This window comes from Pieris napi, chromosome 9 (genome assembly GCF_905475465.1).
Source record: "Pieris napi chromosome 9, ilPieNapi1.2, whole genome shotgun sequence".
In the NCBI taxonomy this organism is placed as follows: domain Eukaryota; kingdom Metazoa; phylum Arthropoda; class Insecta; order Lepidoptera; family Pieridae; genus Pieris; species Pieris napi.
This window is the reverse complement of record NC_062242.1, coordinates 2,347,674-2,373,778: the sequence shown is the minus strand read 5'-3', so window position 1 is coordinate 2,373,778 and position 26,105 is coordinate 2,347,674. Positions and strand designations below refer to the sequence as shown.

The 26,105-nt window shown below is 32.7% G+C and overlaps 1 protein-coding gene across 3 annotated transcripts in view; it reads right to left on the bottom strand.

Moving 5' to 3' along the window:
• LOC125052581 (serine proteinase stubble) overlaps positions 1-26,105 on the bottom strand; it is a 108,332-nt gene that overhangs the window by 8,753 nt on the left and 73,474 nt on the right. For all 3 annotated transcript variants that reach the window (XM_047653507.1, XM_047653508.1, XM_047653509.1), the window contains 2 exons: positions 1,399-1,563; positions 746-1,123 (listed from right to left, as the gene is read on the bottom strand). In XM_047653507.1, coding sequence (XP_047509463.1) covers positions 746-1,123; positions 1,399-1,563 — 543 coding nt within the window. The remainder of the gene's footprint in view (positions 1-745; positions 1,124-1,398; positions 1,564-26,105) is intronic.

Genomic DNA, 26,105 nt, shown 5'->3' with positions numbered 1-26,105 from the left:
AGAAAACTGTCGTGTTGGCAAAAAACAAGAATTAAAAGCAGAATGAGAAAATATCAATCTAATCTAATCAATATCAAAGGTAAAAAACCAAAAGAGAAGACTAAGCCTAATTCAGATGATGAGGAGGTGATGCTATTTGATACTGACAGTGAACCCGATGCCTTGATAGGATATACAGCTCCAGAATCTGAAGATTCGGAGTGTATTTTCTGTGGTGTGCTGGTTTCGAATGATACTCATGGGGAAACATGGATCAAGTATCTTATGTGTGGACTCTGGGCATGTAATGATTGCGCTGTGCCAGAGTTTGATACCTGGATATGTGATTTTTGTAAAAAAATTGTGTACCTTTCCATATTATACCAAGTTTCCAAACAGTCTCGTGTATTTTAAGGTTAATTTTTGATAGTGTTTATAGTATTCCATATTTGGGGTACCTATTCCATATTTAGGTACCTAAATCGTTATTTAGTTTCTTAAATTTTTTCTTACCTTAAACTAATCAATAAAACCTAAACTTATTACAAACTAAAGTGCAAATATATGATTGTTAATAATTACCACAAAAAGTTTTTTATTTATAACACTTGTGGAAATTATGCCTAAAAATCAAAATGGTATTCCATATTTGGTCACTCTCCTCTACCATAATTGTTTTGGAATTCCGAAACAGCAAATAACATTTAAATACAATATTGTCACTATTGACATCTACCGTAACTGCAATGAACTTATAATAACTCACCTGCAGGAATACTGTTGTCTAGATTTTGATCAGACACCGCCATCGGTCGAGCTCCAGGTATTAAACTAAGACTAGAAGATATTTTATTGTGGGGACTAGCTTCCACATCATTGTTCGGCCTATTTACATTTTGGTACTTATTTACACTGTTATATGTTATTTTATTAACTATATCACTATTTTGTTCGCTAATTGATTCTAGATTGCCGACTGGCAAGTTGATTTCTGGAGGCCTATAGCTGTGTGGCGCGCCATCTATAGGTTTGGTCATGAACGAAGGGCGCTGTGTTTGTGTTGTAGGTCTTGGCGTTGTCTGCGTTGTATCGGTAGGTGGCGCTGTATACGGCCGTTCCGTTATTGTTACTGGGCTTTGGGTTTCTGGAAGTCAATATTTTTTATTAAATATAGTATGGTAATTTAATCGACAGATTTCAAGAACTGTCAAGAAATACAAATAAAGTCGAATTGAATTACAACTGCTTAAAAAAACTAGTGCCTTAATCTTGAGGTCGTGCCTTTGAATCACGGGCAAAATATTTTTCTTTCCATTTGCATCATTAACACTTGTGAAGTACAACATTGTGCGAAATAGCATCGACAAATCACATGACTTATATCGTTACTAGTTTAATTTTTTTATTGTGAGACAGTACCTTCTATAATAATAGGTTTGTCGGGTAGCCTGCAGCAGGACCCGAACATAAATCCGTCCACACATACACCTGCATGTCTCCCCCCAACTCGATTGCACTCCTGCACCCACATGCAAGCACCTCGCGCCCCGCCCGCCGTGCATGACTTGCGTGTCATTTGATAACCTGAAAAAAAATTGTCAAATATTAATTAAAGGGATATTCTGTGAAATATATTATTTTTGGTCTATGCTCTTTATGTATGTATAAATTATATCTATATACATATATATAAAATTTCCGTGTCACAATGTTCGTTCCCATACTCCTCCGAAACGGCTCGACTGATTCTTATGAATTTTTTATGCATATTCAGTAAGTCTGAGAATCGGAAAGCATCTATTTTTCACCTCCCTACATGTTAAGGCTGGTCCCGACCCAAAATTTTTATTGGAACGAAGTTCCTTATCGCGCGTTGTGAAACGTTCCGTCTGTGTGGGCTAGACGGAAAAAATTCTTACGAAAAGTTGTCACGACACTTTTTTGCTATTTGTATTTGTATTGTAATACACCGGTTCTCGTCCGATCACCGAAGTTAAGCAACGTCGGGCGAGGTCAGTACTTGGATGGGTGACCGCCTGAGAACACCTCGTGATGTTGGCTTTTTTTTTCGTCGTAAGATTGGTGTCGAGAAAATCTATCACACTGTTATGATACAAATTAACATATAAATTAATCGAAAGGAATTTCGTTCCATCCGGGTGTCCCTTGACACCTCTAAAGTTTTTTTTTATGATACAGCACACAAAATACATACAACTTTACTACTAACTTTATGATTAACCGTTTTTTTATTTAATTAGTAGATCGTTATTTTTATTGACCTAAAAAATGTTTCCTAGAAATAATATTGTACATGGAACAACGTTTGTCCGGTCAGCTAAGTAATTGTATAAAAAATTAGTGCAAATAGTTTTTGAAGATATAGAAATGGTGTCATCTATGAGTGAGTAGCCGAGGTGAAAATATTTAATATCGTGCGACCTAGCGGTGCGTAGCGAAACTAAAAAAACAGAGAAATAATAGATGTCGTTAGTAGTATAAAAACGTTTTTTTATCTCTTTACTCATATAACAATAATTCAGTAGAACACAAAACCCTTTTGACTTCAGCTTTATTTTTTAACCATTTCATTTATTATTTAACAAAATACTCAATATAATGATCATAATTTACTTTCAAGTGACAATTAAAGAAACTATTATGAAGCTTGGAACATTGCCACCAATGGCTGATCTTATGGTGTTAATTTTAATAATTTGAAACGAAGTTGGAATTCTAAGACTACAAGAATATTAAAGAAAGTATTTACATGACATTCCTTATAGTATTTTGATTTATATTTTCGCAGGTGGTCGGGGGCATAAGCTCAATTGATATTTTCTCATAAGTATTAGAAAACAATGAGTAATAAATGAGACAATTCTGTTTGTGGGCTTTTCAAGAAACCGTTTCGTTTGTATTGTCTTAAGCCGACAGGCATCTAGAGATTCCAGATCAATCAAACTGATTGGCTTTATATGTAACATTACAACTGACGGTCGTGTTTTTTTAACAGAATAGTTATGATTGTAACCTGACAGTTTAAATGTTTATATAAATTGATATTTTAGTTTTGCCTAGGTACAATTTTCTGACTTGACTGCTAAAATACTAGTAAAAACTACTACGTAAAAAACAAAGTAAAAACGATGCAATTTAAATTTCAGAATAGGTACGATATGGTAGTATCATGAAATGTTGTAGTTTTTTTTACATAACAGGGGGCAAACGAGCTCACTGGATGTTAAGGGATGCCCATAGACACTCCCATTGCCAGAAGCTTCGCAAGTGCGAAGCCGGCCGTCTAGATAGATATTTCATTAGATACATTATGACAAGCCTCTTTGTATTTATAAATGCCACCGTCGTAACTTATAATCATCAGCAATTGCAGACATATTGTGTCTGCCCCATTTCTCGATGGACTTAAACATAAATAATTCTATGAAATTATGATAACCATTGCAAATGAGATGACCATACGGAAAAGAAGAATCATAGGGCACCTTTTGCTCGAATAATACGTTCTATCGCGATAGCCACGCAATCAATATATTCAGGAGCGGGCGAGGTAGAAATTACTTCCTGTTTTTGAAAAAATATTTTTTAGAATTCGAGTTGTTACGTAAAGAATTTTATATGTTCATTTGATAGCTTAAAATCTTAAATAATAACAGTAACTATATGATATATATAAGCAGCTAATCTATACCTATAGTAGCACACAATTAATCAATAGAAACTGAGATTTAAGAACAAACACTTTTAGAAAAAACACTTAAATAATGAGTAAAATACAGCAAAACTAAACCATTAAAACAATGCCTATACTTGGGAAGGGCGCTTAAAGCGCAATGATTCCTGAATTATGTTAGGGATACGTTTTGTATAATCTTTTTCAGGAATTTTCTGGGTCACAATTTCACTAGAAAATAACAATCCATCAGTGGGTCTGTTAAATAAGGTTGTGTAATAAAACTGAATTTTTAAGATGCCGTTCCAAGCCGTGGGTCGTAAAAATATTTCTTAATTTTTTCCCTTACTAAGCCTATAACGTCTTCCTGACTTTCCAGGCACGTCCTTTATAGCATATTATTGTTCATATATCAAGGGACGGGACGGGTCAGATTCCGTTTTCAGTAAGAAATTATTTCCACAAGTAATAAATTGTACAGAATATGTTGCCTTAATGGCTATCGATCGTCTTTGTTGAGAGTTTATTTTGCTATTCACCTATTGTCTTATACTGGGTGGCGCAAAAGTACTGGCACTAAAGAAAATTTGTTTATTTTTGACGTGATAACGTCTTTAAAATCGTTTTAGTCGGGTGACATGTTCAGAAACTTGTGTCACACCAAAACCTCACGAGCGCGATCGCAGGTATAACGAGAGAGAGAGGGACCGATCTCCCGTCTCATCTCGAGCGCTGCCAGTCATTCCGAGAATGTATGAAGAAAAATGTATATCATAGTCGAATAAGTAAACTTGTCATTTTACACCCGAAATTTATCATCAAAAGTGTGAATAAAACGATAGATGTAATTTAAAATTTGAAAAAATTGTTATCTTCATTAATTCCTTACTTCCCAAAAACTTATATCACCAATAAGACGTTATCACGTAAACATCTCGATCGTAAACCTACTTTACAAACAACCAATATTTTTGTATATGACGATAGTTTTCATTCTGTTGTTGAAAATTGTGTAGTGAACAAATGTAAAATACACTGAAAATAAATATGGACCGTTTTACTCCCCAAGAACGTGGAATAATCGTGTCAATGTTCTTACGGAATAATTCATCAGTGATAAAAACACAACGTGAATTTCGTGCACGTACGATTTCCTGCAAGATCACCCGATCTGACGAGTCCAGACTTCTTTCTTTGGGGTTTTCTGAAATCTAGAGTGTATGTGAACAAGCCACAGACTCTCGCAGCTCTAAAAGAAAACATTCATCAAGAAATAAGGAACATATCGCAGGAAGTATTAAGGCAAGTTATGCAAAATGTCATAAATAGGGCTCAAATGTGCATCAACTCTGGAGGTCACCATTTAAAAGACATTATCTTTAAATCCTAATGGTACGAAATTTAATGGCACAAATATACATTTAACAAAACCTAAATCTAGTTTTCTAATTTAGAAAAAATGTTATAGCTGAACCAAATATCTTCACTTTTGCGACACCCAGTATAAAACGATTTAAGAAGCCAGCATATATTTTGTTGATTATATACTCAAAAAGGCGGCCTAAGGGTCCCCGCACATGGGCCACCGGCCACAACCACAAAACGCCGCCACTGGCATATTTCCTGTAATTTTCATACATTTTATATGGACTCGCCGCACACGGTGGCGCCGGTGGCGGCCACACGCTACAAATCGTCACAGCTTGCTTCTTGTGGCTCGCACCGGCCACTAAACGCCGTCACAAAAAGCTGCCACACGCCACTCGCGCGATTATATCAAAAGTAGCGCAATTAAACCTTCTTCGTCAGAGTCCATTATGATACTGCAGGCAAGGGTTAAAAAAAGTAGCAGCCACCGACCGCAAGTGTCGACCACCGGCCACAAGTAGCTGTCGCGCGCTTCAGCTACCTTTGTAGCCGCTTCTAGCTTCTCGTGGCGGCGTTTGTGGCTGTGGCATGTGGCCCGTGTGCGGCGACAGTAACACACGACGTGGATTGATATTCGGAAATATCTCCTCGCTGTATTTTGAGTAAGTTAAGTTAAGAATTTATAAGTCAAGTCAAAAATCATTTATTCATATAAGTAACACAATGGACACTTATGAACGTCAAAAAAGAAATAAATATTAAATGCTTCTAATTTTTCATTTACTACCAGTTCTCAAATCTAGGGCGTAGAACGGAAGAGAACAACTGGTAATAAAGTCTCCGCCACTCTTTTTAATCGCCAAGTTTTTTGTTTTACATAACGTTTGTAAGGAGCTGCAACCATTGCAGCATGTTCCACATGACATCTTAAGTAATAAATAATAATAAAATAAATTAAAAACAAAGATTTGTCCTCTATCAGCAGGAGGCATGGTGAAATAGTAGCACGCACTTACATTCCCGTGGGAACAACACGCAATTAAACTCTAGGTATGTTACAACCCTAAAAACATAACAACATAACATCCGTGGGGTCCTAGCGCTTTAAGGCTTTTTAAAGAAATTTCAAAAAGGTTAGTCGATATCACAGGAGACCGAAGATCTGGCAGCTACCTCAGACAAAGAATTAGTCTAGCAATTCAAAGGGGGAACGCTGCCAGTATCTTCGGAACCTTGCCTAAAGGGACTCCTTTTAATGATATATTTTAGTTTATGTTAAGTTTAGTTATTTATTTCAATGTATATTATTTTATTATTATTAGTTTATGTTTCCCATAAAAAACATATATAATGTACTATATATTTAACATATAGAGTACTCTGCTATTTCGCTTAAAACATAAGTAGAAGACTAGAAACCAGTTGTTCATTAAAATTTATCAGATCAACACGCAAGACTGCTTTCTTAATAAAATCTAAATTGCATTTATAAATAATTAATGTCATATCGTTAAAACGAAAACTATCAATTATTTAATATAGCTAGTTATTATACGCGTAATTAGAGTGAATTTTCAGAAAATTACCCCTGTGATGTTCATATTACGCAATAAAGTTCGAATAATTCAAATTATTTTTACATTTGAATATATCTGTGATTAAATGATTAAGTGTTATAGAATCTTTAACATTCTAATTAATGATATCATTAGCATGTAGCATGTGTCAAACTTTTTATTCGTCAGTTGATTTTTTTTAATGGAATATCACTGTTGGCCTTAAGGGCCTTTACAGTTCAGTTCAGGCTGTTTTGGAGAGCGTAGTTCGTCCTGAATGAATATTCACGGCTAGCGCAAGGGCGACTCCTGCAAACTCGGACCTCGGCTTGGGCCGTCGCGGGGTTGTCAATCGCCTGAAGGGCAGGACGGAAGCTCACTGGAGTGAGCGAAGTACGAAGTAAAGGTCCACGCCTTCCCCGGTGAAGGCGAATTCGTTAACGGTAACAAAAAGACGAGTCCTCTAATTATTACTACTAATTATATCTTGAGCACTCCTCGGTCTCTTTTTATCATAGGGTAGGCAGAACTTGCCAGAAAGAAACAAAAAAGTTTAGTTTTTATAAAGGGGGTAGAGATCTTCAAGCTCATTACGCCAACTGATCCATTTAAATTTTGAAAAGAAATTCCAAATGAATATAAAATTCAAGTCCTTTATCCACCAGCGCGAAAGCAGTTCGATGCGAAATTAAAACGTCTTTGAGAGAATTCACGATTAAATGAACTTCCGATGAGTTCTCGTTACGTCAACATTTCAGATTAAGAATTTTCTTGTACGATTGAAACGATATAACGATATGCATATTTTACAGACTCTCTCTCTTCTTATGTATATGAAGGAGAACTATTGTATTAGGTAAATCACCAAGAAACTTCATATATTTAAACTACGACTTTCTGGTATTACAATTGCTTTATCGAAAATCTTAAAAACTGGTTTAAATATACTAAATTGTCAATTGATTTACATTATTTATAATCACTCCTCTCTCAAGGTAAAACATAAGTAATGATTTATTATCAATTTTATTTATGTCACTAATTTTGTTCTTACTATTAAAATACTATAATAATTAAACAGAAAATTGTTCTCAGTTTATCACAATTTATTTTTACAATAGTATGTGAGATAGCTGGTGTGATCATCTCTCTAGGGTCGGAAACGATAAGCAGCATATTATAACCTAGACGCATGATGAAGATGAAGATTCTTCAAACAACTATTTCACGACTGGAATTCCCAAGTCAAAAGGAATCGTGCCGCCTAATACAGAACTAAGGAGCGTGGAAAAATCTGAAAGGCTCGCGCACCCTGGACACCGTCTGGCTTATCAGACATAGAATCAATAAGTAATCATATATATGATATCAACTATTATATAGTAATAGAAGATATAAATATAAAAATTACTATTCTAATATGCGGCCCCGGTCCAGAAGAAGCCCTCCTCCAACTTTTTCCACCCTATCGTATTTTTTGCCATCGTCATTCAATTTTTTCCAGCTACCTTTTCGATTCCGTCGGCCCATCACTCTTTGCACCAGTATATTCGGTTACTGTTTGAGACCAACTATTATATAAGGTTAAATTTAACTAATATAACTTTACTAAACATCAGAAAAAAAAGTAAGAAAAATACTTTAGCATTACTATAAATAAAGCCTCTGTTTCGTTCTTCTTCATTCAATAAAATCTGATATATTTATTATTAGTTAGTTTAGATAACATACTGTATAAACCAAATAAATTATTCGTAAATAATGGTATAATTAGCGTATTCAATTAACATGTACTATGTTAATCACCTAATTCTCACATTCGAAAATATCACTTAAATACTGGTTCGATAACGGACGGAACTTTCAAATTTTTTAACCAGACGTCCTTATACGACGTAAGTTCTCATGTGCTGTCTAATAAATTATCACTAATAGTAGATTAATTGAGTGTATAAATTTAGAGCAGTATTAGTTTTAGCGTGCGACTCTCATCCCTGAGGTCGTAGGTTCGATCCCCGGGTGTGCCCCGATGGACTTTCTTTCTATGTGCGCATTTAACATTCGCTCACGGTGAAGGAAAATATCGTGAGGAAACCGGCTTGCCTTAGACCCAAAAAGTTAGGCACAGAAGACTGATCACCTACTTGCCTGTTGCATTGATAAATGATCATGAAATTGATTCAGAAATCTGATGCCTAGATCTAAAAAAAGTTTGTAGCGACACAACAATATTAAAACACAGCTACGAAAATATATGCCCGTCAACTGACATCAGAAAATATATTGCTGTGAAAGAAATTTTGCTGACTTCAAAAAAGGCTCACGCAAATGTATAAAAAAATTAGTAGCTGATAATCAACCAGTCTAACTCTGTCTCTTCAAATAAAAATTAATTCATCATTTTAATTAATTTAAATTTAACATACCACGTTACGCATTAGAAAACCCCTTGGTGTTGCGAGAGTCCATGGGCATAAGCACTTAACTTTAAGTGTTCGTTTATTTCCTGACCCATTAAAAATACCCGTAGGTACTATGAAATTGTAATATTTTTACAATTTCACAATGAAGTACGACAGTACAGTACAGTACTCATATAAATACCACCAATAATAATATAACCCCATTAACTTTTTATTATATCCATTAATTTATATTTCAGCTATATTATAATGTTTCTTAGTAATTAAAGTACAATTATATGAATGAAGAACTAAAATTTGTGTTTCAAAATAACTTATTTCTCGAAAAACATTTCTCAACAATAGCTTCATTATTTACGTAAAAATAAAAATGCTTTGTTGCAGAATAACGAAAGTAAACACGAAATTGTTCGCGTAATAATGTGTTACAAAATGGAGACAAAAGTATAGAACTTAAGTAAGGTCGCTATGCTCCATAAATGTTGAATGTGTAATTTGAAAATTGTTGAAGGAAATTGATAATCATGAACACTATTTGTAACATCTTGGAAGGACGGACTTTATTACGAAAATCGGCTTAGCTTCAATGATAAGTATCGCATATGTTTAAGCCGTCGCAGAGTTCCCACTACAATACTGTTTCGGATTGGTAGATCCCAAACTGAAATAGTTTCTAAAACTGTTCACACTTATAAGTAGGGTTTTAAGAAGGTTTTAAGGGGACGTTACAAGATACGCGTTCTAGAACCCTTAATGAAAATTCAGTGTTTGTGTCATTGATATATTTTTAAGTGGTTGCTTCTGAGCCAGAAACTCGCCGGGTTTTAAATATTATTAAGTAAAACTTGAAGAGTAATTAAATTCGTTTAGGATCTCCGCCATTAAGTTGTGGAATAGGCTGCCCGAGTCCATACGATTGGCTAACTCCCTAACATCTTTTAAAACTCTTCTGCATAAACATTTCTTAATCATATCTTATCCTGCTAAATCCTGACTTTTGTAATTCTTGTATTTCCCCTTCTTTTGTTTTATTAATTTTATTTTTTTGTATTATTTAGATTACGGTTCTATAATTTTTTTATAAGGCTTTTTTTATGCACTTCTTGTACTTTACCCATCATATTTTTTACTAGAGTTGCCTGGAAGAGATCGCTTGTATACGATAAGGCTGCCCGTTGCTTCCTTTATATTTTTTTATGTATAATGTTATTTGTATAAATGTAACGAAGTGTAAATAAATAATATTTAAAGTATGTTTGAAAATTACCATCGAGATTCTTTTAAATTATAAAATAATATATTTGGTGACAGTGGTTAAGATTTTGCGACCGTTTAGTTTCGCCAAGATTACTGTGTTACGTATATAATATCTCATAAGCATGTGAACAATACAATCACTTCCTGAACTGCAGGAAGTCATTCTATTGTAGGAGATAATCACAATTCCTACTTCCACTTTCAAGTAATCTCCCATGTAATTTAAACTTCATAATATGGAACTAAGTATCTAAAACCGTTTTCATTTATTTATTTATTATCTTTACAAGTGTTCCGGTCATTGTATATGTTTATAAATCAAATCGTAGAATATGTTGCTAAGCGAATAAGCCGAAGATGAGTTTTTTTTATCCTTGAACTCTGAGTAAAGTTTTTACGGAGAAAAAATTTAAAGTTAGTACCTATTAATTAGTACTTAGGTTTTTAACGGAACAGCAAACAGTTTCTATGGGGTAGCATATGTTGGTTTGTAGCTACTAAAAATGTGGAGTAGGTAAAAATATTAAGGCGGAACGAAGTTCGCAGTTAGTAATAAATAAAAATACATAAGACCAACGATAGGTTACAATACAACCCCTAACAGATTTCAGGTTAACAGCTAAGCCACGAAAAAAAAGTGAAGATTATATCTTTATACATTGAATCGTAACTTCAGAAATGTCTCTACTTCCTTAAATCGTTATATTAGAGATTAAATTACGTAGCTACTTACAGAGTTGAGATGTAACGAAATTTTAATAACAGTCACAGAAAAATAAATATTTTAGTTAAGGAAACACTTTATTAATTATTTCTTGTAATTCTTAAAAAACAAAAAAGCAAATCTGTAGGTAATATTAACTTACTGATTATAGAAGTTGAGAAGTTTTTTATAACTAACTTATTAGCATAGATGTCTATTATTTAATACAAGTATTTTTCTTAACATTTTATATTGCGTTCTTAATATACGTATTAATTTTAATAGGTTTCCGTTAGATCCGGCTCGGAGAATGAAAAATAAATTCATTATACAGTATGTAGGTCAGTTCAAGCCACGTAATAATTCAAAACTAGTAGCTACTGGGATCCCGTTAAATACCAAGGACGCTCTGAACATTTGAAATTCCTGTAAGTATACTACGAGAACTCACTGTTCTCGAAAATAATATGTCGAAATTAGTTTACGTTACGTTTATATACGATGTAAATCTTTTTTTTTTAATTTTGTGACCATTATTTAAACTTTTGCATTTATATAATGTAATGTATTATTATCTTTCGGTGGTATTTTCACGTTTTTTTTATTACAAGTAGTTTTTTTGTAAGTTTTTCGAGACACAGTCGCTACGTCTACGGCCACTAACAAACAGTATCATTTAAATCTCAAAATATATTAAAACAAAACACGATCACATGATATAGAAAACAAATAGAATTTTGAACAATCTCTCAATATACGTTATGTATATGTAGAACATAAATTATAAATAATTTGTACTATATATATTTTTCGTGATCATTTGTTTTCTCTAATAGCCAACATCCTTTTCTTCACCGTACTAGCGAGTGTTGTATGCGTACATAGACAGAAAATTTTCCAGGGATTTCAGTCTCACTCTGAGGCAACTAAATGAACACAATTTGAATACATATTTATGTTGCTAGGCTTGCATGCATTTTTTTAAACATTATTTAAATATGTCTTATCCAAAGTGACAATATTTTCAGAAACAACTGTTAGGGGAAAGATCTAATAAGAAATAAGTGAACAAAATAACAACACATCAGTACAGAATGTAAGCTAGCATACTGGGTCTAAGGAAATTGTGTTAAGAATATTTTTCATATAAAGTGTATCCACAGTTAAATCTCGTTTAAAAACCAACTTATATGTTGTATGTTAATAAGGATCATGCTTTAAAATTATGACACGTGTAATTAAAACCAAGAACAATATTCTATTTTATAATCGTCTACTATAAATTACCTATTTTAACTATAGAAAAACTATGTTAGTTCGTTTCATTAATAAGTTTATAATTAATAATAATCTATATTTTTCGGTGCTAAGCTAAAAAAATACTTGGTGATTAAAAAGAGTGGCGGAGAGTCTATTGCCAGTTCTTCTCTTCCGTTCTTCGCCCTTCATTTGAGAACTGGCAGTAAATGTAAAATTAGAAGCATTTAATGTATATTTCGTTTTTATACGTTCATAAGTGTACATTGTGTTACCTACATGAATAAATGATTTTTTACTTTAACGTTGACTCCTCCTTTTTTGTAACAGTGGGCAAACGGGCAAGAGGCTGACCTGGTATTAAGTGAATAATTATAATGAAATACATAAAAATATAAAGTATGCGATTTTCCTACATAAAAATGTAGTCCAACCAAATCATTAACGTGTATAATTAAGTTCTAATCGATAAAAACTTCCGCTAAGATTAATTGATTTATAAATCGGTTCTTTGATAATTGATAACAAACAGAGTACCGTTACGCATTGTGTACTGATTGGGCGGCATTCATTAAACTTGATGTCATCATGGCTTTTTTAAATGGTAATTAAACTGAAGTATTACAAAAGCTTACAAGAATTTGCTTTATTACACGTACGCCTTGTTATTGAAGATAAAAATTAATTACCTAATTAAAAAATATTACAAGCATATAGTAAAGCATTTACTGAACGCGATAAATTAAATACAAAAATAAATATAGAATTGTCAAATAAAAATAGGATTTTAATCGGTCTTTCTTCTAAACTAAATTTGGCATAGCAGCAACTAAACATATATAATCTAGATATAAATATGTATTAGAATAAATTTCCGGCAACGCACTTGCGAGCCTTCTGGCAATGTGAGTGTCCATGGGCGGTAGTATCACTTAAAATTAGATGAGCCTCCTACCCGTTTGCTTCCTATTACATAAAAAAATACTGTATGTATGTGACTTTTATGAATTGCAAACATCAGTAGCGTTATAATCCTAGGTTTTGAACTCAGATTTCTGTATCTATTAATAGGTCAATATGTCATAAACCTAATTTTAAAAATAATACTCCACAGCCGTGCTTTAAACTTTGGACTCGCACGCTTAAGCTAGTAGGCACCATTGCACCTTATATAACCTAGATAATTTAGCTTCTGATAAAAGTTTATTTATTATATAAGTATAATTATTAAATTAGTATATAATTATTAAATAAGTTTAATTATTATGTAAGTATATGACTTTTCCGAGAAAATTGTAGACACGCCTGAAAGCTAATTCCATCAAAATCATCTACATACAAGTCACCGATAACCTTTTTTGGGGTCGGTGTAAAATTTGCATTGAAGCCAAAATTAAACCCGGAAGCTGCAACGGTTTATCTATAATCTTTGGTTCGCCTTTCAGCAGATAAAGAATTGATTATTTCTCAATAGGCCAATTTAATCCTAGTTTTTATCCAAGCGTTTTTGCTTTGCGAATTATATGTTATATTCAAAGGATTATATGCCTTCCAAATATGGTTTAAGGTTGATTCTTCTGTACGCAATTAGTTTTGATGACTTGCAAATGGAGGGAAAGAAATATTATTGTAACAGATTTTTGCTCTATAGCGAGTGACGACATGTTAAGAAATAGTTGTTAATTGTCAATAATTTTCGGTGGTATTCATATAAACTGGGGCTGAACAATTAACAAAAGCAATATACGTTTTAATGCATCGAATAAATAATTGTGTATTTAGCATTGGTACATTACTTTTTTAATGTACTACATTATATAATTGTTTGAAACGCAGATTTATTCATTTGAATGTTTCAGTGACGTGGTAAACAAACAAACACAGAGAGAAAGACCTATCTCAACTTAAAAAGTTTTCAAATAGTAGATATCGTATAAACCAATACATAACAGAGAGAGAGAAAGAAGAGTAGAAAGAAGTGAGAATATTGAAACAATGTTTTTTATAGTGGTCATGGCTTCGTAGACAAAAGTCTTACAAACCGATAATCGTAATCCAGAATAATTAAATATACCGGTTGACCGGTATTTGCAGGTTATTTATTAAATTCCCTTCCGTATTTTAATTTATAATCAAATCCAGTCTATGCGGCTAACCACACACTTAACAAGACACCGTTAACTTAACCATGGTTAAATGAATGGTAATACAATGTTTTTCTAATGACAAATGATGAACTCATAAGGTCATTGACATCGCTAATGATATAATGTGCGAATAACAATGCGACTTTTAGCACGCAAACGATTTTTTTAACAACGAATTGGTAACTAACCCGAATGCAAGTAAAGTTCACTGCCCGGAGAAAAAAATATTATAATTGTCGTGACTCAGGGCACAGGTATTTTTGACATAATAGGGATAACAAAAAAAAACGTAAGTCAGTTCCTCTGACACGGCTTGACCGATTCTATGAATTTTTGTGTATATTCTGATGTGTGACTGGTAACCTAAGGTTGTAAAATATTTTGCATACCCATTTTGCATCTTTAAGTTTTCTACCCTTCTTCCACAAACACATTTTTAAAAGCGATATTAAAATAAAATAAATCAGTGACGCTGCAATCTTTTTAGGTCTGGGCCTGAGATTGCTGTATCTGTTTCAAGGCAAGGAATAGGTAATCAGCCTCAGTAATAGGCAAGTAGGTAATCAGCCTCCTGTGCCTGACACACGCCGTCGACTTTGAGAGTCTAAGGCAAGCCGGTTTCCTTACGATACGAACGTTAAATGCGCACATAGAAAGAAAGTCCATTGGTGCACAGCCGGGGATCGAACCTACGACCTCAGGGGTGAGACTCGCACGCTGAAGCCACTAGGCTAACACTGCTCGCAATAGCGATTTAGTACGATAGTACTATACAATTTTTTAAATAGTTGCCGAGTCATACAGTCTATGTTTGTCGTTTCTAAGATGTATGCGGTCACGTGAGCCATGAGGCAGATATTTCTGTGACTGTTTTATTGCATAAGACATATCGACATGATCGTAGAAAAATGTCGGATTTGAAAAATATCCAAAATCCACTTTTTATCATATTTGGATACTACATTGACTAAATATTACGGCGACATTAAAAAAAATCATGTGTTTTAAATTTCAAATTAATCAGTAGGTAATGTGTGGGATTCGATAGACGCTCATTGATTTTTCTAGAAAACTGTGTAATTTAATTTTATTATTTTAATTTTGTTTCAAAAGAAACCCTATTGTTTGCTTGTATGCCAATTTTCATAATAATTACAGAATATGAATTAAAAGAGTTATGACATAAAACTCACATGAATATATTATTTTGAAATGGCTGCCCTGTAAAGTTTACTATTTTTCAGATCCGTCACTATTCTACGACTGTGACGATATGTTTTATCGTAAACCAAATGTATACTGGAATCAGTCATATCGTCATAGACTCGACTTTGAAGCTTACCTTGAAGACATCACAAAATTATATACATAATCTATATTACATTGGCGCCAAAATGAACCACAGTATTCTCAAAAATAACAGATTCCAAATTTAAATTTTATATTACTTTTAAACATAGTCTTTATGGCCAGACTAATTATGTACCTAATTAAATAAGTGTAACCTCTTTTGAGCCCGAAGAATAACAGTAACAGAAAATCGAGTACGCGTAATTATTATTACCCATATATTCGATAATCACGCACAGTAAATTAACTCATATTAATCACTACCAGTTCACTGAAAGTGGGACTCGTTAAGCTGATTAAATGATAAAAATGTAGCAACCGTCAGACCCATAAACCTTAAGGCTTTTCATACGTAAACTAGTAATAAAAGTACGTACCTATAAAACCACCCGTTCTTTACTTTAATAGTGCCCGACTTCTTCCCAATGAAATTGGTTATTACACAGCTAACGAATTATTTCCGAACCAATTCGACTTAGGGTTCTTCAAGAAAAGAGCGTAAAATTCTTAATAGGCTGGCGACGCACTCGCAGACATTGGGAGTGTCTATGGGCGGCGGTATCACTTAACATCAGGTGAGGCCGTTTGCCCTGTTCTATAAAAAAAATGTCATGTTTGATAAGTTGTACCTTGCCTACCATTGTCTGTTATTTTTTTTAAAAGTCGCTTGGCAATGGTATTTTGTTTATAGTTTTGGGCCCTACCAGGGTTTACTCCTTACCTAGACAGTCAGTCGATATCTACATACTTCATGGGTGATTTAGATGTTAGAACAGCTTGCGGCAAATTGTGCTTGTCCCATTATATTATGATAAATAGTGTGGGTGATTAGTAAATTGATTGCCAACGATTTGTAGGTTAATCACGTGACTAAATCACTCAAGCATTTATGCAATTTTATGCTTTACTTTAGTAGATTATAATGACAATTTACTGTATTTAATAACGCGGCAACAATATGACTTTTTATACGCATAAGTGACATAACTCTTCTGTCTATGGACCTCTATGGTTGAGGTGTAAAGTTAAAAATTATTGAGTTTCACTGCTCTTTGTAGTCTGTAGTTGTTGTAGTTGTATAATTTTTAAGTTATATATTTTAAAAGTTTATAATTGGTTTTAGTTTGTATTTTTTCCTGTTTGCCTGTTTCTTCCTTTCTAGTTTCTATGTGTGTAAAATTTGTGAGGTAATATTTTCTTGTGTATTTTAAGTATGCAAGTTTTTTGGTTATTACTTTTATTAAAATACACAATTCCCATATTTTAAGATTATAATTAAATCATTATTTGTACACAATTCGACTCGAGAACTGATTTTATTTATTTACGCTTTTCGTACTGTTTTCCTCTATCGTATTGTAGAGACATTGAAGCTAAGTCATTCTTTCAAGACGCCGTGATAAGGTACAATAGGCCTCTATAAATCAACCTTGGTGTCAAAGAAAGCAATTGCCCGATACCAGCTGTGCGTAGGATAACAATGAAAGCCTCCCAAATACAATCTCCAATTGGGGAAGCTATTTATTGCCTTTTTGTCGCCAGTGTGGCAGCAGCTCTATGGATTAGTTTTTGACGAGTGTGCTATAATGATTTCTGTCCTAGATATTTTCAATATATGCAGAAATATCGCACTTGTAGGGAGTAAAGAATATGCGTAGTGTAAAAGGTACTATAACAATGAAAAATATTTATCGACGGTCTAACTTATGATAAATAGCGCTGAATCCTGGATAGATGTCTGACTGAAAGGAGAATAATAGATGGTCTGGAAATGTGGTGTTGAAGGTGATCCTGAGGATTTCCCGGACAGCTAAAGAAACAAATCTGTACCAGGACGGTTACAGGTAAATTATGGAAAGGCCCTTACAGGTCTTTCTGTCACTCAGGCGCAGAGGCTTTCCTGGGAGAGTGGAAATTGTGCGGCGTCACTAACGCTACTTTCAGAAATGTATAGTGTCTGAAGAAGAACTTATAACGGCTACAAGAACCTCTTAAATAGTTGTATAATAAATAGTTTTCTAACAGATTGAATCTATGTATTATTATAAACTTATAATTATTTTACATAATTTGAAATTTTTCCCGACGTTTCAGCGTGCATGGTCACGGTGACTGAAGACAAAAGGTGTTGAATGTCAAATAGTAATACAGCTGTAGAAAAAGTTGTATTATCTGTATTTATTCCCGGACTTGAAAGAAGTGCGGATAATACGTAGCTTCAATCCGTTAAAAAATAGTTTTCTTTAAATGTGTAAAAGTTATGTTAATAAAAGACAATAATAATAATTATTATTTTATTTACAAATTTAAATAATTGAAATTAATGGAAACATAAATTAATATTTATGTTATTTTTGTGTTCGAATATAATTAGACATAAGTAATATTGAGCGAAATGAAAACTGTCGTTTTACATTAACACGATCGTTAAGCGTTAACCGCGTTCGGTTAACAGAACGCTAACTGTACACGACGAACGAAAGTGAAACCGTCGAGTGCATTTGCCTTTATACTGAGAATTATTGTCTGCAAATTATCTTTCGTAGAAATCAATTGTTTTAAACATATCTGTGTTAACCACGATATGTAATTCAACCTCCTTCGATAAACTTACAGACTAACATAAGGTTTGATGCTGGCTGGTCACAAAAAAATTGACAACGCTGAAATTAAAAAAAAAGTGAATATTTTTGACTATAGAATTTAAGTCTTAATCTAAGCGTGACTATACGTATATATGGTCCAGTTTTCCAATGACGTATTTATGTATCTAAATCACTCACGAAACATATGAAATAGTAGGAACGTATAAAATTTTCAAAATTTCACGATTTTCAAATCACAGTCAAGCGCGTGGGTGACTTGGTGGTTTCAAGTTATTAGCCATTTGTAAATATCGTCATCTCGGTTAGTACAAGCTTCGCTTAAGGCTTTCATAAATTAAATTATATCAATAAGTTTAATGGGAAATTACGAGACAAGTTGGCTTGATTTAAGTTTGTTTATCTGAGAAAGTATTCTAGGTGGTGTCACGTTTCCCTATACCCTACACTGGTCACAGCCTCACTGTCATGAGGCCCGTATACTCGTACGTATCTCAAGTTATAATCTCTACAAACTTGCGTTTAAGTTTGATGTTTGATACGGGCTTCAGATAACCAATTTCTCTATAACTCTAATGTATTAACTTTTAGTGAAAATAAACTTCTTTAAACCAATGCATGTGATAAAAAATAAAGAAATACATTATATTATATACAGTGGCACTACAACCTTTTTAGGTCTAGCCCTCAGATTTGTTTATCTGTTTCATGATAATTTGCCAATCTAATAGGCAATGTGCCTGACACACGTTGTCAATTTTTTGGGTCTAAGGCAAGCCGGTTTGTTCACGATGTTTTCCTTCACCGTTCGAGCGAATTAAATGCGCACATAGATTAAAGTATACATTGGCACAGCCGGGAATCGAACGTACGACTTCAGGAATGAGAGTCGATCCCTGAAGCCACTAGGCCAACACTGCTATATGTAAGTGGTACTTTAATGAATTACATTTATTTTTGCTAGCAAAATAAACCATTATAAAGAGGTTGGAAACCATTAAAATACCGAAGTTTTGTCGGCTGTAATTCAGAGTTTGTTTGGGAATAAATGAAAAGTTACGGCCTCTCGGTTTGAACGTTATGTACGTGCTCGATGTATTTTTAGTTATTAAGTAGGCTTCGAAATAGGCTTTCAATGTTTTTATTTATATTTTTGGTTTAGTAAGTATATAATATAAATTTACCAATGATTATAGAGGCGGGATGAATGTAGAAGGAAACACCTATTTCGATTCAAAATAGTATTTTTTTAAACTAGACTTGAAGTACCTGTCAACTGAAAAGGTCTGTTAACAATATAATTTTTATGAAGTAGGTATATTATACATATTTCGATCAAAAATGCGTTTAAAACTATTTTTATTAAACATTGTTATACAAAAATTTGTTCCTAAATTAATACACAATTTATTTTATAACGTATTCAAAATACGATAAATTCATACTCATGTCATAAAAGAAAAGCTTTTTAAGGTTTATCTAATATATCTTTTCACCATAAATACAATTAGGCGTAAAGAGACGTGATAAGAATGATTTTGTTTCACAAGAGGGTTTTTTCGATGGTAAAAAAGGTGTTTCATAAATCTAGAGGTAGAAATAAATAACACCTTTAATCAAGGTATCAGACAGAAAACCTAAATATATAAAGACTAAAAATATATATATCATCCGTGTTCCTCCCTAACAGATTCGTAATCGTGCTTTCACGTTCCTCATGTCAACCCTATGCAAAAAACTTGTAATATCCATAACGCTAAATCACCTGCATCATGAGCACACCGTCACACACATACCTTCACTTTCACACCATCACACAACACAGCTATATGTATTAAGTATTGAATCATTTTAATAGACTTTTTCCTTTCGTAAATATTTTGTATAATTATGTTTTCCATCTTTGGTTTTATGTTGTATATAATTTATGATAGCTGTAGGATAAGAAATAAATACATATAAATTTATGTATATAAAAATACAAAATTCTTGCATTAAACGGCTACTTATATTTAAAAAGTTCTATTCATAAAATTAGCGGTATAATTGGACGCAATAAAGGATGATAAATGCATGGCGAAGTAATGAAATATGTAAATGAAACTTGTATTGATTTAGCGGCCATAGACATAAACAATAAGAGTACAAGCACCATGTCATACTAATTAAACATGCCGGTTGTTAAGGCTGTTGGGCATATATTATGTTTAGTAGAAGCATTACTATTTTAAGTTCCTTTTGATTTTATAGTTAAGTAATTTTCATTAATATGCCTACCACGCAAGGGCAGGTCTGATTAACGAAGGTCACTTGTTAGGACCAGGATAGTCTTACATTATCACTTATTTTATTTGATAATAAATAATAATAGTATTGATAATAAATAATATAAAAAAAACATATTATAGCTTGCAAAATCAAAGTAATATGTATTGTAATTTTTTCGAGAGACAATAATTTAAATTAAATTTTTAAACAAAATATAATACCATCCTGTCCCATAATTATGATTGTTTTTCTAATAGTAGGTCGGTTTTAAGACATATTTACTAACTTCGTACACTTATAAATAAAGTGAATATTTAAAAAAATCTACTATTAAAAAGTAGCTAAGGGTAGGTACAGAGTACTTAATGTGTTTTATTTAAAAACAGTCGCGCAATAATACTTAAAAAGTTTAAAGTTCCAAATACCAAGGAAAATGTCAGTTAGAAAACAAAAGACAGCTAAAAAACAGTAAAATTTCAGCTAAAATAATTTTACTGTTTTTTTAGTGGTCTTTTGTTTTATATCACAACATGTAAATACTAAGTCATAGCTTTGAGATTAAATAAAAGAGATAGCGGGCAAAGATTGGGAAAATAGTAGCGAAGATGAGACACAAATTGAAGAATTTGGAGAAGGTTAATAAAATTAAATATAATAACATAAACTTAATCTTTATTAAGGTACTCTTTTATTTTTATTATTCGGAAATGTGTGTCCCAATCCAAGACTTATGGGGCTTTCAGAATGTTTAAAAGTTATAAAGTGAAATAAAATAGAAACTCAACTTCGTGTAGAAGCTGTCGTTAAGTTTTTAATAACCCCAGTTGGTAACTCCACCGATAAAACTGAGTCGTGCTCAAAAGTTATTGTTTATTGCAGAAAGTTTTTAAATTTACCACCCATATAAAGATGTATATCGCAGCTATGGAATTGGGCTCGAATATTAAATGGCAGGTTTCGATTGACAGCTGACAGATGTCATGTCAAATGTCACCATTACATGATACAACGTAACCCGATATATTGTAAGCTTCTGCACATTTATTGCTTTTTGAATTATTTTACATTACAATCATTAAATATGCTCCTGAATTTTTCGATGGCAATAGATAGATATATAAACTAACTTATAATAATAATCCAGTAGCGCTAAAACCCTAAACGGGAAATGGCCTTAGGAATTCCAATGGTACGCAGCCAGGGATCGAAGTTAGGGCCTCAGGGATGAAGACTAAAGCCAAATGGTAAACTCTAATTTTTCCAACCAACCATTTAATTTTCCTATTTGTATACAAAGCTATCATGTCACGTTTTTTGAATAAATAAAACAAAATTTTATTATGGTAGAAAAAAGCAGCCCAAAACATTTTTCGTCATCTTGTCTGTACTAAAATTATCTCCTTTATAAATTTTGTCTCGTTCATTATTAAACCCAGTTAATTACATTAACCGCAAATTAATAATAGCATATAACAGTTAAAACCACATCGGATGCTGTCCAGTTATTATTAATACGTGGTATAATTGATGAGATTATAAATAAACTACGTTTGGCTTATTAATATTAATCGTTATATTACAGTTAATTACCGATGAGATTACCCCGTATTAATAGAATACTGATATGGATATAGTATAATAAACGCCAAAAAACTTATAATGGGCACCCTTTTACATGGCATTTCTATATGTTTTGTTCTAAGTTTTGAATACGTTTACATATGTCTAATATATTTTTGCTAAGGACAATTTGTATAATAAAACTCTATAGATTGTAATCACTGTCTCAAAATGTTTTCTATATATCTTAATTGTAGGGTTTTAGCATTATATTTTGGTTGATTTTTTTTTATAGATCAGTGGGCAAACGGGCCGGCTTATCTGATTCTAAGTGATACCGCCGCCCATGGACACTCTCAATGCCAGAGTGCTAGCGAGTGCGATGCCGGTCTTAAGAATTGGTAAGCTCTTTTCATGAAGGATTAAATCCATGTCTTTTTCTATATAACAAAAGAACATTTCGAAATATTACAGTTGTTTTTCCAAGCTGATGGACGTTTGATAAAGATTGGATGAAGACGCCCAGAGAACGATAATCCAAAACTAATTAAGATCCTAAGTGAATGCGCGAAACGGAAAAGTTTCCAAATTTCTTTGACACATTGAAATATGAATAAACTTCTGACTGTGATTAATATCTAACGAATAATTAATCTCCCAATTTGAACACGCGGCGTTTTTAACGCATCAAATTTATAAATGTATAAGTTTTTAAATTTAGTTTTTTCTCCATAATTTTAATTGAAATTGATTTAACTATTTAATTATTATGGAAGAGCTCTGAATCCTGACACAGGTATTTCACTTTAAAGGGTTCCCAAATCTAAAAATAATGTGTATTATATAAAAAATTCGAAACGTCTATATAATAAAAATTCTAATCAAATCGAATAAAAGTATATCTAAAATTGCTCAATTAAATAACGTTACGTAAATCTTATATGCCCCAAAATATATTAAAGTCCATGGGCATAAAATAAAATCGATTGTTTGATTTTAATGGACTCATATCAATCACATAAATATACATAGACTAAAACATGCTATGTTATCCTACTATTTCTAAAAACATCGCCAAATTGAAAAGTGAATTGAATTCTTCTGACCCCGAACTCGCTCTGTTTTCGTTTCCCCAGTTTCAATTTCCGTGCAAAAGATGGACATTTTCACGTCGAATCTCTATCAACATTGGCGTTGTCAGACTTGACCTAAAAACATCGACTTTGCAAACAGCTTTATTTGCAACAAAGCTTCGTGTTTACAATGGCCTTGGTACATGAAAAGCCTTCGAGTTTACATAATACTTTATATTAATAATAATATCAATACAATCTTAGCCACAAACTGCATTTTTTATTAAATTTACAGATAAAAAGGTGCTCACTGCTCAGCTTTCTACGCCTGACACATGTCGTCCATTTTTGGCTTTGAGACTTGAACCCCTCACAATGTTTGTCTTCCTAGTGTGAGCAAGTGTTATTTGCGCGCATATTTCATTTATTTATTTACAAAAATACATTCTTACTAAGTCAATACGATAATGAGCAAAAAAAATATATAATATTAAATACATAATATACACAATAATGCTGCTGTGAACTCACTCTGCGAACATATAATAATATTACTTCGAAATAATATATCAACAATGACTCCCACATTTTCATAAATATATCATATTAAAACGTATTCAAATTATCAAATTAATAAGTATGTAAATGTCGTACCTGCTTGCTGTTAAAAAAATCAACGTATACCATTTATTATTCCTGAAATTGTTAATATATTTTCATTATCTCTTAGTCTCTCCCTTATTTAAGAGTCCCAAAGTAAAGAAGACAAAATATCTACATATTTCTTGATTTGTAAGATTAAATTCTCCCCTAAGGCTTAAAGGAATTGGGTAACTAACTAGCTACGGAAACGGTTAGGGAAACATTACGGCCTGTTACTATAGGTTAATAAGATTTCTTATGAAGAAATATTACGAGGAAGCATGTACGGTCTAACGAAGAATTTAAACTATCAAGTCAAATCATTTATTTCAATTAGACCACCTAAAATGGTACTTTTGAGCGTCAAATGAAATATAAAGATGGTTCTAGTTGCCCCTTAGAAAAGGTAGTTTCGTGTGGAGAAGTATGGGCAAGAAACTCTATTAAGTTTCGAAATAATTATTATTTTTACGTAGATTTGACGGCTATGTATATTTTTGCGGAATCATCATTCTATGAGTAAAAAGTTAATCGAAAACTGCCAGTAGTACCTGCGACCATACTCTAAACTTCCACCAGCGACAGCAATATCCTAACGTTTTTCTCTGCTCGGTGTAGTCTCTCAATATCCGTATCCACAACCTTTGGATCGCGCGAAACAAAAACTCATTATTTGATTAGTCGGTATCGCTATTGGAAGTGGTTTTGGTGACTTAAAATAATAGTTTAAAAAACTAGAACACACGCTTTTAAAGCACATCAAACTAAAAAGTGAAAAATAATTCCTAATTTAGGCTGAAAATGGTAATATACAAAAAATACTGGTATTATTGTGAAAAAGCGTGGGTTGCTCGATAGACGAAAAATATGGCACAGAGCGCCCTAGTGTGTTCTAGTTTTTTAAAACTATTATTTATTTTTTAGTTAATTTTTTTTTTTTTTTTTTTTTTTTTTTTTTTTTGGATTATTGCATTGTCATCGATCTTTGACAGGTGCGCAAAGTTTGAATTAAATCTGTCCGTTAAAAGTGGGTTAAAATCGAGTCCGAAGGAGTCGGTTACATACATACATACAGGTGAAGCTAATATAAAGCGTGTAAAAATGGTGCAATCGTTATTAATTTTTTACTCATTTGATGATAATTCCGCAAAAATACCGACACTTATGACTCAATGAAAAATACATATCAGCATTCTCACTTTCGAATGTTGTAATATTTTTATTTAAATTTGTCAAGTTTAGTGCCTAAAGATATTTACGTACAACGCATTTGGAACTCTTTCGATTTTAAAAAAACTTATGATAAATTAACTGATTACAATATTATAATGAGGAATATTATGTATGAAGTTTCAGTTATGAAGACTGGACTAGTAAATATTCTTATAGATGATATTAAAAATCCTATACCTCTATACAATCTTTGTAAACTATCTACATAATTACAATCAATTAAATATAACCAGCAATCAAAAGTCATAATCATTTTTCGCTTTCACTTCTCCACTGTGAAACAAAGTGTACTAAAATAAAATAATTACATATAACGATCTGTGTAATTCATAAGATTCAATAAGATTAAAGAGAAGTGTGACCATCAAAATCAAATTAAGCGGACTTTAATAATACATAACTCTTAAACCAAAATTTAAGTGTGTGTAAATGTTAAAAAGATAAAACCAAATTGTACATGTCCTCGTGCTTAATTGACACAAATGACAAGTCAACTATAAGAACCGCAAAGAACTTTTTCCTATATTATATTGTTATGACATTGTTACGGGATCGGATTGAAGACCCAGTAGATCTCTTCATGTGTTTATTTTTAAATAAATCTACGAGGAATTTGTTTTCACTAAAAGCCCCAAATACACTAATTACCACAAAATACGGTCACTAGTTATTTCAATTACGGGCACTTCACACAGTACTCTACTCGTATCATTGTCTCCACTATTCATACTTTATGTCTTCGATGTTGAAACTCGAAACTGAATTGATGTGATATTCAAGAACTTTCAAGGCAGGAGTACTGAGTAGCTGGTCACATTTCAGCTTGATGAAAACTTCTCTAACTTGTGGAAAAATCGAGACAATATTAATATTACAACCTAACGAATTGTTGACTCATAATGATTTTCCAAAATCTTGACCATCGACAGTACAAACCCATATAGGTTATAGGACCACATAATGCCACCCTATAATCAGTCTACGGGGATTTC